General features: G+C 33.8%; 1 protein-coding gene across 1 annotated transcript; it reads right to left on the reverse strand.

Moving 5' to 3' along the window:
• Positions 1-578: 578 nt before the first annotated feature.
• On the reverse strand, positions 579-11,037 carry LOC113656451 (von Willebrand factor A domain-containing protein 7-like). The gene is made up of 16 exons (XM_047811909.1): positions 10,965-11,037; positions 9,435-9,631; positions 9,080-9,352; positions 8,778-8,871; positions 8,181-8,294; positions 7,900-8,080; positions 7,345-7,514; positions 6,225-6,337; positions 5,641-5,757; positions 4,401-4,619; positions 3,738-3,870; positions 3,469-3,621; positions 3,231-3,320; positions 2,813-3,084; positions 2,083-2,376; positions 579-1,615 (listed from the first exon to the last, which is right to left on the reverse strand). The coding sequence occupies exons 2-16, from the start codon at positions 9,621-9,623 to the stop codon at positions 1,130-1,132; spliced, it is 2,898 nt and encodes a 965-aa protein (XP_047667865.1). The 5' UTR covers positions 9,624-9,631; positions 10,965-11,037; the 3' UTR covers positions 579-1,129.
• Positions 11,038-14,513: the final 3,476 nt, after the last annotated feature.

Below are 14,513 nucleotides of genomic sequence, written 5' to 3' on the forward strand. Positions count from 1 at the left end.
AATGATGACATCAGTATTGTGTTGTTAAGAAATTAATATAACCTTGTTTTATTTGCATTATTTAAGTCTGAAAACACTTTTTTTAACCAGCTGACACTTTCTGCAAAAAACACTTTAATGCCAATATGTTCATTTTGAATTTGTGAGATAAAATTACTTCCACTTTTTAATAAAGAGTAGAACATTTTTAGAGCTGTATATCTTTGGAAAATCAGAAATCGTACAGCGGGTTGTGTTCAAGCCTTAGCAAGACCAAGCTGAGCCTTTAAACAAGGTCTTTTGTCAACCCTATTTGCTCCAGGGAAACTGTATCATGTCTGCCCTTAGCTTTGAGCCCAACTTACAAATCTGGTATATGCAAAGAAAAGTATTCAATAACAAAGGCTGCTGCTTCTAGCCGAACCTTTCTACATCTTTCTTTACATAGGTAAGTTAATATACACTGAGACTAATTATTACAAATGAAAAACTGTGTTTAAAGTAATTTTAATTTATCTCATAGCAAATGAAACAAAGGAAAGAATACAAGAAAAAGACAATATAGACTGTACTGTAAAAACATTGGCTGTAATTAAGTATTTAATTATTTGGGGGGGAAATAATGAATGTTCTATGCAATACATCAAATCACCTTATACCAGTTAAAGAAAACTCCCTCATTATTTACCAGTACATGCAGTTCTAAAATGCAATTCAGGCTATTTCAAAATAAAATGCACTTAAATTTGCACTTAAGATAGAATTATTCAAATGCAAGCAAGAAAGATGAAAGCTCTACCAGAACGATACCAAACATTAACACTGTATGCATGTAATAGCAATAAGCCTGTAATTACTGTGGTTCTGTAGCTCAATCCCACAGATTTTAAATTGTAGGCAAAAACTGTTTCTTTAACATGATTAGTACAAATAGTGTGTTTGTATGTGTGTGTACTGACAATTAATGGTAAAAGATCCCTGAATCAAAGAATAATGAGCCCAAAGTTTAGACTTCTTGAAATATATATTGTGAATAAAGCAAGTAAGATGTCCTCCCTGTTACACACTGATATATAATAAGACAATAATAAAGCAAACCATTTTCAAACAGGTATAACTGCAAAATCTTTAGATATTTTCTCTAAATTTCTTAGAGATGCATGAATTGGTAAACAGATGCTCCTACATTTATCCAAAGGAAGACTGGCAAAAACAAACATTCAGCACTATTAATGCTGGCTTGGTTGCTGGGACGAGCTGTGGATGCTGTAGCAGTATTTGTAGTGATGTTGGTGGTGTTGGTTGCAGGGGGTACAGTGCTGGTGATTGGTTCTGTAGCTCTTACAGATTTAAAGCATGTGGCAACATTTCCAACTTCATCCACAGCAACCAGTTCCAGATCTACAAAACAACAAGAGGCATTGTAGATGACCATAGTGACATTCACACCTGTGTCACTGAGCACAGTAGTGGTGGTGAGGTTGCCATTTCCCTGAAGGATTCTCACAGTCGGAACACTTGATCCATTTCCATCAGTCACATTGGCAGTGAGGTACCATGAGGAGAGGCTGCAGTTGCCTGAGCAGTTAGCATATGCATTAACAGCCTCACACACAGGAGGCGTAAAATCTGTTATCTTTAAGAAAGACACAACATTTCAGTATTAGTTTCAGTTCAGACATTTTGACATTTTGTGTTGTTATTGCTCAGACTACAGACTTTCCTTCAAATTAAAAAATAAATAATGATAATAATAATAATATATATATATATATATATATATATATATATATATATATATATATATATATATATATATATAATTTTAGTATAAATATGTGAAATCTTAGTGCCAAAGTACAGTAAAGGCAGAAACACTCATTTTTTGTTTTAAAACAGATTTATATTTTTGGCCATTGAGCAGCTTTTCCCAGATCATCAGAGAAACAGGAAATTAATGTTGGAGTTTCAGTGGTGCTGACGTATAATGTAATGAAGTGTCAGCTTTGAAACCTAAATGTCCTTCTCTTCAACAACAGAATGTGGACATTGAACACTCCTTTGATAATGTCCAGGAATATTTACTGTAATATTAGTAATTACCGGTGCAATGACAGCAATACGTAGCACAGCGTAGTTGGAGTCACTTCCATCAACTGCTTCAGCTTCAATTGTCACAGTGACATCAGTTCCAGAGGGAGTGTTTCCAGGTACAGTCAGAGTTACTGTATCATTCACACTGACTCCACTCTTAAGAGTTATGGATGTGTTAAACTGAGTTTTAAAATTGCGATCATTGCTAACTCTAATATTAAAGCTTCCTCCAGAGCTATTAGTTGCAACTGTAAAGGGGAGAGTGAATATTGTTCCTGGTTCCATTGTTCCAACTTCTTGAGTCTGAGGGTAAGAAAGAAAGGCAAAAAAAGAACTAAATTTTTACCCCCCAAAAAAATTATTATTAAATGCCATTAAAATCAGTATTTGCAAACTTTGATTTTACTTAAACAGTTTTTCTTTTACTTCCTATATTTGAGTCCAGCATTACATTTGGTTCACAATATTTACTGCTCATGTATACTGTTTAATTTTAATCAAATTGTTATGTTGTATAAAATTATAACATATTATTTTGCAAGATGTTGAGTCCTTTCATGAGGGCAAGTATAAAGAAAAAACATTGTTTGCTCACAAGACTATAACTACAACTACTTCTATCTATAACTACAACTACTTCTATCTATAACTATTTTCACATTTAAATGAAAGGATCATTCTTTTTTTTACCTATGGTGCTGGTAACAATTTCTGAAGCTCATTTTGTTTTTAGACTTACAGTTATAGTCACAGTTGATGTTTGAAATTGAGTTGGTGACTGTCTCTGAAAGATGTTATCTGAAGATCTAGAGAGACTGTTCTGTCCAACCACACGAACAGTAAATGCTCCTGCCGGGATGCTGTTGAAGGTCACTAAGTACTGGCCACTAGCTACCTCTTCCAGTGACCCAAAAGTGTTGAATATTGAATTTGATGCTTCAACCAGAAACACTTCTGTAGGCCTCACAATATCCCCACCTACCATGGACACCAACAGGCTGACATTGGTGTCTGAATGAAGGGAATAAAAGAAACATTAGGGTTTTTGTTTTGTTACCATAACAAACAAACATACAAGGATATAAAAGAAAATGCTTTAAACAGCACTAACTGATTATCTGGTAATGTCATTAACTGGTTATCTGTTAATGACTTACTTGCAGGCCGTCTGTTTAATACAGAATAGCTTGGATGAAGCCCATGGGAAAATTCTACAAAGTCGAATAGGAAGTCAACAGCACTTTGACCTGAATGTTTAAAACAAACAGGCAGACAAAAGACAGAAAGACAGACAGACAAGCCGACAGACTCAGTAAGTTACTCACTGTACTATATCATTAATTTCGGCCATGTGTTAATTCACAGATAATCAGGAGGGAGCTGTACAGATTTTACCAACAACTTTGATGGTGTAGGGTTGTGTTGAACTAATATTGAAGAGCCACAGTCCAGTCTGATCTGCAATATTTGGTTGCACTGTATGGAAGTTACCAACTTTACGAATACGCCCCAGTGTCCCATTCAGTACAGTGCTGTTCTGTGAGAATCCTGGATTAGACAATAGCACAGTATACATTTACATTTAGCATAGTATTTCATAAAGTGGATGTTACGTGTACAGTATGTTGCTGTTTCTCAGAATGAAGATTATTTCACCCACAGACCTGAGGGACTAATGATGGTGTAATCTGGAGAGTTGCCTGTGATGTAAATTGTCAGGTTTTGCACAGAAGAATCCACAAAGACTGAAAAGTTTTCAGTTTCTGTTGGGTTCCTTACAGCCTGAAATAGAGTGACCTGAAGAAGCAGAAAAGTGATTGTTTCTTAGTGCTAATATGAAATTTTCCAAGTGTTCTAAAAAAAAAATAAATAAAAATAAAACCAACAAATTTAAGTATTATATTATTTTAACAAATCACTGAATCGTTTTTTTTTTTAATTTTTAAAATACATTCGTATTATCCAGGGTCAAGGATCCACCCCTCCCTTGATAGCCACATTAAGGGAACATGACTAAAAGTGGATGGGGTCCTTAAGTGTGTCTTTGGTAAAAAAAAAAAAAAGGTTTTGATTTTATGGATGGATGAAAGAGCAGCATGAAAAATAGAAGACTTGTGCCTAAAACCTCTTTATTAACTCTTCTCTCTATTCTATTCTCTCAAACTATCTGTCTTCTCTGTACTTTATCATCCTCAAATGTATGTCCTTGAGATGAAGACACAGTGCTAATCTTAAAACTATCCCAGAAGCACTGAATGTAAAGACGGATGTCAAGGGATGCTTTATTATGCCTCTCTCTGTTTTGTCTAAAGTATTTATATAATTACCAGAGTAGAGCTGGAGATATCTGCAATAATGCTAGTGGCCTGGTCTAGAGTTCCTTTGGTGACTTCAATAGCCTGACCTCCAGAGGCTTGAGCCAGGTCATGGTAGACCTGGTTTAGCTGAGTGAAAAACCCAGTGGATGCTCGCTTTTGGCGATGTACAGATGTGATACTTCTTCTGTGACGTCGAAAACTAAAGCCATTAGTTAGCATAAAGGTCACCTTCAGATTCGGAAAGAAAGAACATTTAGTGCTTTGCCAATATTATCTCATTTTAATTAACATCTTTTAAAAATGTTTAAATTAACAATAGTATCAATAGTCAGTATCAATAGTCGTGTGTGTATATTACAGATTGTCCAGCTGCTTTGGTACAATCATCAAACAACAAAAATAATTCTCTAAACACTGAAGTACTGCACACTGAATACTAATTAAACTAGTTGGGCTTTAATTGTTTAAATGGGCTTATTCACCTTTAATTGTTTAATCAGAACATTATAAGTATTTCTCATTGCTTTAACACCGAATTCATATGTATGCATACTGCTGTCATTCTTGAAACATGTTATGCACTGAGTAGGATTTACTTATCGAAATGAAGTACTCAGGTACAAAGGTACTTGAGTACTTGAGTACTTCTTACTTATCTGTAGTTGAAGATTTATTAATACCATTAAGATGATTACTGTGAATATTAGACCTTATTGCATAGAAAAAAGATATTAACATATTTACTTCTCTCATTGACACATTTCTTTAAGCTTTGTCCATATTGGTGAAGATTCTAGTTCAATATTTTGTGAAAGTAATTAATGTAGAAATAGTAACTACAACACTCCGGCGTGACATGGTCCTGTGGTCTCCAACAACAAAGCTGGCTTATGTTGTGGAATTAACAGTACCATGGCTTCTGAGAGAAAAAAGAACAATTATTTCGTCTTGGCAGATCAAACGGATCAAACTGGATCAAGTGTAAGGACCCAATCTGAGCGGCAAAGTAGAGACAGATGGTATGCAATTCAATTCAAATTATTTTGTAAAGTGCTTTTAACAAATGACATAGTCTCAAATCAGTTTTATAGAACATAAACAAAAGGACACAGAAAAAAAGGATGTCCCTGCCATGCAGAGCCCTTCAGGGATATAGAGGGTATGGCAGGAAGGGGGGGTGTACCTGGGATGCTGGGATGCAATCTAACTGAGAAAAACAATAATATTTTTTACAATTATAGATACTTACAACAGACTTTGTTTTCTCAATCAGTGCTTTCACAGTGCTTGTCAACCATATATCTTTTGCATCAGCATCAGTAAAAACAAAAATTTCAGTCTGTGGTGGAGATCCAGTGAGGGCAAGCTGGAATTAAATAGAAATAAGGATAAACACCTGAAATGTAATTAATCAGGAATGACAAAATGACTGACTGAACAAGTGGCAGAGACATTAACAAGAAGTCAACTTTTTTGAAATAAAGTTTTTAACTTTCTTTATAGAAATTTAAAACAGCTAAAGTATTTTTAACACAAGGACTTAACACTATTTGGCCTTTTTGTAATAGGAGAAGCAGTTTTTTTGTCATGAATTTCTACTGTGGCTGATTTAACATGAACTCAAATGTTTCCATAAATGTAACTATAAATGGATAAAAAGTATGATGTGTCATTCTTTAATGAATATTTAACATTTAATCTTTTAACCTTTACATGTTTTATTTTTAGACATTGTAATATTTTGAAATCAACAACAAAACATTATAATATAGCAAGTCACTTAAATGTTTGTTTGGATTACATGATTCAAAGAGCACCAGGATCTGAATTTACCCTGAGTCCTGAGAGACACATTTCAGGTTCATCTCCTCCATCGTGAGCTATAAGTGCATTGAGTTGTTCTTTAAACAAATTGGGATCAGTTGTTCTTGTTAGCGGGCCATAATCTGAAATAACAATGTGCAAGAACAAATTTTTTTTTATATCACCGTAACCTAGACAATTCCCCCAAACCACCAGATGGTGCATTGTTTGAACATATTTGCCCAATCTCTTCGCATTATTATTCTCACCTGTTTAATGTTATTTAAAAAGTCAACTTTTTAAGCTCATGTGTTTCACCTTTTCTTCATCTGTTTTCATTAAAAAAAATTTAAACCTAAACATAAAACCTGATTGAAAATGCTGTTTTAGGGAAATAATAAATTCCAGCCTGGTGTGATGTTGTCTATTGTGAAACTGAATTCCTATTATCACCATGAATTAGGAGGAATTTCAATGTCAAACAGATTTTCGTTTTTGCAGAGAAACACCTGCTGAGAAGTATGTTGAAAGAGCTCTAGTTTACCAGTAATACCATTGAATTGAGCTCAGATTATTGGTACACTAGCAGTTATTTAGTTAGCTATATATCATAAGCTTGGGTGCAGGACATTGCAGGTAATCTTATGTGTAGAACAAAATGGAATATGCATTTCTGAAGCTTTTCTGAAGCTTAGAATGCTAAAAATTGGACTTCTAAGAGTTCTCATTCATCGAAAGAGCTCATACAAATAGGTCAGTTGTATGAATGAGATAAAAGTAAGCTGCTTAGGATAAAAACAATTGCTAAATGCCATAAATAAATAAATAATATAACCAAGCATATGAACTGACACATTTTCTTTTAAAGGTTTTTATAGAATCATGAAGAAAACTTCATTGAGCAGATTTTTTCTTACCAAGTCCTAAGGATAGAGAATAACCTTCTAAATTGTGTTCACAAACTTTTGTACATCAAGTTGATAATCCTACTTGTTTCGTCAAGCATTTTGTTCATAGCATTTTTCTTGCTAGATGCTATTATCACTTTGTCATCAATCTTTCTGTGTTTATTATGCATATAATCACACAAAGCATATCGTGGCATGCCCAAGTATTAATATTTTATAAACAATAGGTCCATCTGACTTACCAGGGTCATTAAATTCCACAAGGATGTATTCTGAAGGTTGAGCTGCTGTGCGTGTTTTACTGTCAATAATGGATGAAGTAACTCTCCTGACCTCATCAATGTCATCAGACATGCTACCAGTGGTATCAATAACAAAACACAGTACTGAAGTCTGACTGAATCCCATTAGTCTGAGGGTGACAATTAAGAGCAGTGTTACATATAACTGTACTACTAAGCAGATAAACCTGGATTTGCAGCTAAAGAGAAATACTACTTCTACTCACATCTACTACAAATAAACTTTACAATACATTACATTCTGTGATAACCCTTTTTATGTTTTCTCTTATTTTTTCATCATCTTAATACCTATCATTTTTGTATTACATTACAACTACCAAATGGAGATGGCGAGTCAAGCATACACTTCCTACAAGAGCATTAGATTAGTCTATATACTAATCACATGCTACTTTTCCTAAAAAATCCAACAACCCGAATACCAGTAACTCTCCATACAGTCTAAAACTATTCCAAAGTTAAACTATTACAGTAAAAGACTTGTTCTGATACCTAAGAAATTCAGAATCTCCAACTGCTGCTCTAATATCTTCCAATAGTTCTCTGGTAGCAGCAGTTGCTACTGATGCTGCCACATCATGTAGATAACCATGGCTAGAGCTGTCAGTATCCTTATTTATGCCACCTTCAAACCAACTTGATGGATCAAATAATCCCCCATGACTGCACTTTCCTTAAGATAAAATAGAAATTTGAAGTTTAAATGTTCTGTATATTCATCTCATAATACATATTTCTGATTTTTTGTCTGCTTAAAGTTTTTGAGATATTACCTTTTGGTTTGAACAAGCCAAAGTATCCTGATGTTAGTTTCCGCTTTTCAATGACCTCTTCCAGTATGTTTGCTGTGCAGGTGCTGTTTGTACATTGTCTGCATGTATCTGAATCTGGCAATACAGATACGAAACTTATGTTGTATGACATCAAAGTTATTTGCTTTACTTTCTTTAAAACATGCTCTGCCATGTATTATTTTTGTAGTTGCATTAGTGTCTATGCTGCACAACCTAGACTACTTTATAAAGGGACAGTAGTCGATAATAATACTGCATTACTTTAAAAAAAATCTGCATCTGGGGGTTAATTACAAAAACAGATGGACTTCAAATGAACTGTTAAACAAAGAAGTTCACATATTTTTTATCACTCATAGATGTGTAATATTGCATATGACTAAATAAATGACCAAATATAATATTTTTGTATTACTGCATATCTTGGAATGTTATATCACCTGTACATCACTTGTTACTATCAAATGATAAGTGAGATGTGCCAAAACCTAAGAACAATCAATGAGGAAACAGAGGTAATGAGGAAACAGATGTAAACCACAGGTTTTCCCATATACCAATAGTCTATTCATTTACCTGCTATGTTACTGATCGGGGTGTCTGGTTTAATCAGGTTGGAATAAGGTTCTCTATTTCCTAGTTCAACCCAGTTACTATGACTGTAGAAATCCTTAGGAAAAGACATGAAGCATAGTCAAAATTAAAATACAATCAATAAATGATTAATTAAGCCTCACATTTTGTTAATGGTGAGCAACTAATGTCCTATTGCTTCAGGACTCTTCTTGGGATATTACAATTTCAAATTCATTTTAAAATACATCACAATATCTCAGTTATTACCAATAATACTGCTTTACAAAAACATGGTGTCATACCTGCAAAGTGTGTAATATTTTACCAAGTGTCTCTCTGGCAGTTTCATATCTTTGCTGCTTGACACTGTATTTGACAACAGAAACTCCTTCAGTAATAAGATTCCGTCCAGACAAAAACTCCTCATCGTCAAAATGGTAACTTCCAGTAAAAGGATGACGATAGTCAATCCAAGCATTGTGCTTATTTATCTTATCAATGTTCCTTTGAAATTGCTTGGCTAAATTAGATGAGGAACAAACTTCTGCCACTGACTCTACTGTCAGTGAGACAGGCTGGATGAAGAAAATCAATTTCTTGTCAACAAAAAAATCAAAACAATATTGGATTTCAATAGATATAAATAGCTTTAATCACCAGAACAATATCTCGTCCTTGCTGGAGTGCTTGCAGTTTGCAAACATCAGCTGTTGTTTGTAGAATTGCATCATGAGTTATATCCTGATGCTTTTTAGATTTTGTCCAAAAAGGCATAAAGGCCACTGTCTGACTTATTATGAGATACAGACAGATCAGTATTTGAATCTGTACATTGGTGGTTATCATCTTCAAGTCTGTGGAAATAAAAATAGTTCAAAGATTTCAAAGCAGACTAGAGTTTCAATATGTGCTGTTCAAGCTCAGACAATAAAATCAAGATATACAGACTGGCTCCAAATGTACTCTGTAGGCCAATAACCCCAAACATGCAGCCATTGTCATACAGACTATCTTCAGTATAGAGAAGAATAAGTAGTCCTAGAAGTGCTGGTTTATCCCCTATAGAACTGGATCTCAAAATCATCAAATCTGTCTGCGATTACATGAAGAGACAAAAGGATATCCTACCTGCTTCAAGATCTATGAAACTTCTTCAAAAACAAATGACTTACATACATGTATACATATGTATGAATGTACAATACACATATACTTATGTTAATATAATCTGCTTTCTCAATATTTCTGTCTATAATTCTAAACTCTTTGAGTCTACAGAGGATCAACACTCTCCAGTGATGAATGAGCTTTAGTGCTCAAACTAGTCATGTTTTTTCAAGTGTGTCACAACGGCTATGAAAAACAATCCCATAGGTTATATTTTGTTTACATGTAAATGCTACCAAAGAGCTGCCAGAGCTGACAAAACTGGTATACTTTTTTAATGCTAGTATCAGCCAGGCAGTTAGAAAATTGTTTCATCTTTCTCACTTTTCCATTTTCCAACTGCAAACAAAAGAGAACAGAGTTTACTCTTGATGTTAAAACTGCTGCTAATGGTTAATTGTTAGAAATCTTGTACTTTGCTTCTTTGTACATAGTGATCAGAGAGCTTAGTCAAAGCTTCCGTTGTGTATGCTCATTAAGTACGCCACCCAACTTTAAAAACAAGAAGCTGTTATCATATCAGATATGCACTAAACACATTGACTGAACTGAAGTATTTATATATTAATGGAACAATAATGACAAAGCAAACACAGTCATTTCTTTTAAATTGATAATTTATCATGAACTGAAACTGTTAAAGCATATTAAAAATGGGAACAAGAAAAACAGGTTAACACAAAAGCCATTATACTTGTATGCTAACATTCTAACCATCAACCGACTGTGGCAGTCTTGAAAAACCTTACACATAATGAAGTTTTGTCACTTCTTTTAATACTTTATAAATGTAAACATTACAGACATAGAAAATCAGAAAAAAATATTTAAAGATACCAATGAACTAATACTGTGAATGTAAATACTGCTTTGTGATGAGAAGTTAAAATGAAGGATTAGATGACAGGATTAAAGACCGGAGACTGACTAACAGATATTTGGATTTGTATCTTGGTGGTTATTATAATTATTATTTCTCCCAAATAATTAGATTAATAAAACTATTTATAAAGATCTTACCTTTAAGATTTTGTCTCTAGGTAACTGAAGCGGTGTATTGATTCGTGAAAAATCTTGCCTGTGCTTGTCTTTTGTGCGATCATGTTTTGAAAGCCACTCCCATGTAGACACTTGGTAACATCACATCATGATAGAACCTTTTTTGGGTGTTAGAGTATCTCTATAAAGTTATTAGAAGTTATTAGAAGAAGCCTAGACAAACAAGAGACACTTTTTGTGTTAACTAAAAAACCTAGAGTATCACCTCATCTCCCTGAAATTTACTGAATTTGCCTATGTAATATTATGTAATAAATAATAAATGTTGTATATAGAATTTGTTATACCAATTAGCAAAACAAATGCTCATTTTTATTTTTTTAACCAATGAAAGTGTGCTATCATTTTTTATTTATATTGTTTACTTCCACCTTCTAATACTTTTTCCCTTTCTGTTTTTATTGTAGTTCATTATTACATTGAATGAAATAACCACTTTAACATGACAAGTAACATGAGTTATCACTAATTAAAATCATTAATTAATATAAGAAAATACATTTTTATTTTGAGAGTGCATTATCAATGATCCAATATATTTTATTACGTAAAAACTGCCAGATACTTGTGTTACTGCAGCAATAACAAGCTTGTGAACCAAAAGAAATAACATATGGAAAAGTAATCTTAATTTACAGTATTCAAAAGTATTTCATATACCCTTAAAACTGGATGTCTGACTTCTGTAAAGAATGACAGGACTCTGTTAAATATATCTTATCAGCTGAGCACTCATATATAGTCATGAGTGTACACATGTTCATTTTTACATCACTGGTGGCAAAAGAGAATGAAACCAACTGAGGCTGTTGTGCTGTATTTCAAGAAATGATTATAGGGGCCACTGAAGTCAACAATAGCACAATAATTATATTGTGAATACAGAGGTGCGAGGTCGTACTGTAAAGAAGAACTATTCTGGCAAAACAATCTTCTGTCCAAGTCATGCTTGAACTTCAAGGACATTAGGGGACATCTTGGCAGTGTGTTGTGTGTCATCTGTTTTCCTACCTGTTCGTACCTGACACTAATTACCTTTCCTGTTTACAGATTACAGTCCTTGTTGTTGGTTTGTCTTTGTTTCGGTTTTGTTTCTTCAGTGTTCTCCATGCTGTATTCCACATTTCCCCTGTCAATGTTTTACATTATTTGTAAATAAAGTGTTTGTTTTGTTATCCCTGTTTGCATTTTTTTATTGTTTGTCCCTTGGATTTAAGTTAACTGTGGCCCAGTGTGAAAAGTACCTGCCAGATGAACTAGAATAGTAGTAGGTAGTTTACAGAATTTGAGGATTAATCATTGTGGACACTTTAACAATACTACCCTTTTGTGATGTTCATGGACAAAAACGTCCACTAAATTAAAATTATAAACTAAAAGTTCTAATCAAAACTACTAAATCTTAAAAAAAAAATAAAAAATTACTAATTAATTAGTGAATTTGCCTAAAAATACACAGAAAATGACTTATTTTTAATATAAAAACAAAGTGAACTGAATTTTTTACATTTTATTACAGTCTTGGATATGTCAAAAGATGACTAATAACATTGGCTTTTATGCTTTGTTAGTTTTTGTGCAGCATTAGATTTCCTCATCCCTCATTTATATATCAGGGCTGTTTATTCCCCATTGACCGCCATTAGCACCACGTTTAATCACTGCATGGCCATGAAATGAAAAAATCTTGCATTTTTGCTTGTTTATATTTCTCTCCGCTGGGAAGAGGTAACATTTAAAATTTTTACTGTTGACCAAAAAATTGGGCAATTGGCCCATTACAAAGGTCTGTGCTAAAAAAAAGCTTATTTTCTGATTTTTTTTTTACTTGGAGTTCTATGAAGTAATCAGAGATGGGCTTTCCAGCAATCCTGCTTGATTGCCTGAATTATAGAGTCTGAGAAGTGCAAAACAAAATAACAAATCTAGAAACAAAATAACAAATTAGAAAACAAAACATCAATTTAGAAAACAAAATAAAAAATCAGAAAACAAAATAACAAATAAAAACAACAACAACATTTCAGACAAACCTGAAAAGGAAGGTATAGTTTGCAAATGGAAGACTTATCAGGATGCATTGATATTTTTTCGAGACATGTCCTGTGGTTTATTTGTAAACCAACTTACAATAATCCTGCTGTTATTGCAGACCTACTGTACAGTACAAAGAGAAGAAGGTCAAATGATGCAATGCATTTAACACTGGTCTTGTCCGGCAGAACAAAGCATAATGAATTAGTATATTCTGAGTTGGTGCAGATTGAATAGGAATGATTTTCAATGAACATTATGACTGGAGAGATTTAAATGTCAATTGATAATGGTAATTGCACGATAATGGCTCTAAATGTATTTCTAATTTGCATTTAAGATGTATCTTATTAACACAGCCTGTCAGTGCTCAGACCATATGCTGCAAACTTCATCAAATTGGTCTGCACAGCCTGTGTTGTCCCAGAAGGAAGCCTCTTCTAATGATGATGCACAAGAAAGCCCGCAAACTTTTTGCTGAAGAACAGACTAAGAACATGAATTACTGGAACCTGTCCTGTGGTCTGATGAGACCAAGATAAAGTTATTTGGTTCAGATGTTCTCAAGTGTGTGTGGGAGCAATCAGGTGAGGAGTACATGTTAGTCTATGTGACCGTATGAATGAGGTACAGTACGAGTGGTGATTGACGCTCATGACCACCAATCAGAAGCGAGCAGGCAGTATTTAGAGCGGGTTGGTTTGAGCCTGGGATGCGCCACGTCCGTATCCTCCCCTTTTTCTGTTTCTATAGTAGTTATAGGCATAGACATCTACACACACACACACACACACACACACACACACACACACACACACACACACACACACACACACACATATATATATATATATATATATATATATATATATATATATATATATATATATATATATATATATATATATATCTATATATATAGAGAGAGAGAGAGAGAGAGAGAGAGTATATACTGTCACATCATGACTCTATCATGTCCAGCCCAAGCGCTAGACCTGAACCACATTGAGAACCTCTGTATTGTGATCAAGAGGAAAATACTGAGCTGAGCTACCTCAAACTTTTTCAGGAGTGGCATAAAGTCACACATCAATGTAAAAGATTGGTTAAGAGCATGCCAAGACAAATGAAAGCTGTTATTAAAAATAAGGGTTATTTCAACAAATAATGATGACATCAGTATTGTGTTATAAGAAATTAATATAACCATCTTTGCATGATTTAAGTTTAAAAACACTTTTTTTTTTTAACCAGCCGACACTTTCGGCAAATAATGCTTTAATGCCAATATTGTATGTTCATTTGGAATTTGTGAGAATAAAATTACTTCTACTTTTTAATACAGAGTAGAACAGTTTAGAGCTGTATATCTTTGTAAAATCAGAAATCATACAGCGGGTTGGGGTTCAAGCCTTAGCACCACCAAGCTGAGTCTAAGGACTCTTTCCTCTTTGCTCCAGGGAAACTGTATCATGT

Source organism: Tachysurus fulvidraco, chromosome 4 (assembly GCF_022655615.1).
Source record: "Tachysurus fulvidraco isolate hzauxx_2018 chromosome 4, HZAU_PFXX_2.0, whole genome shotgun sequence".
Lineage (NCBI taxonomy): Eukaryota > Metazoa > Chordata > Actinopteri > Siluriformes > Bagridae > Tachysurus > Tachysurus fulvidraco.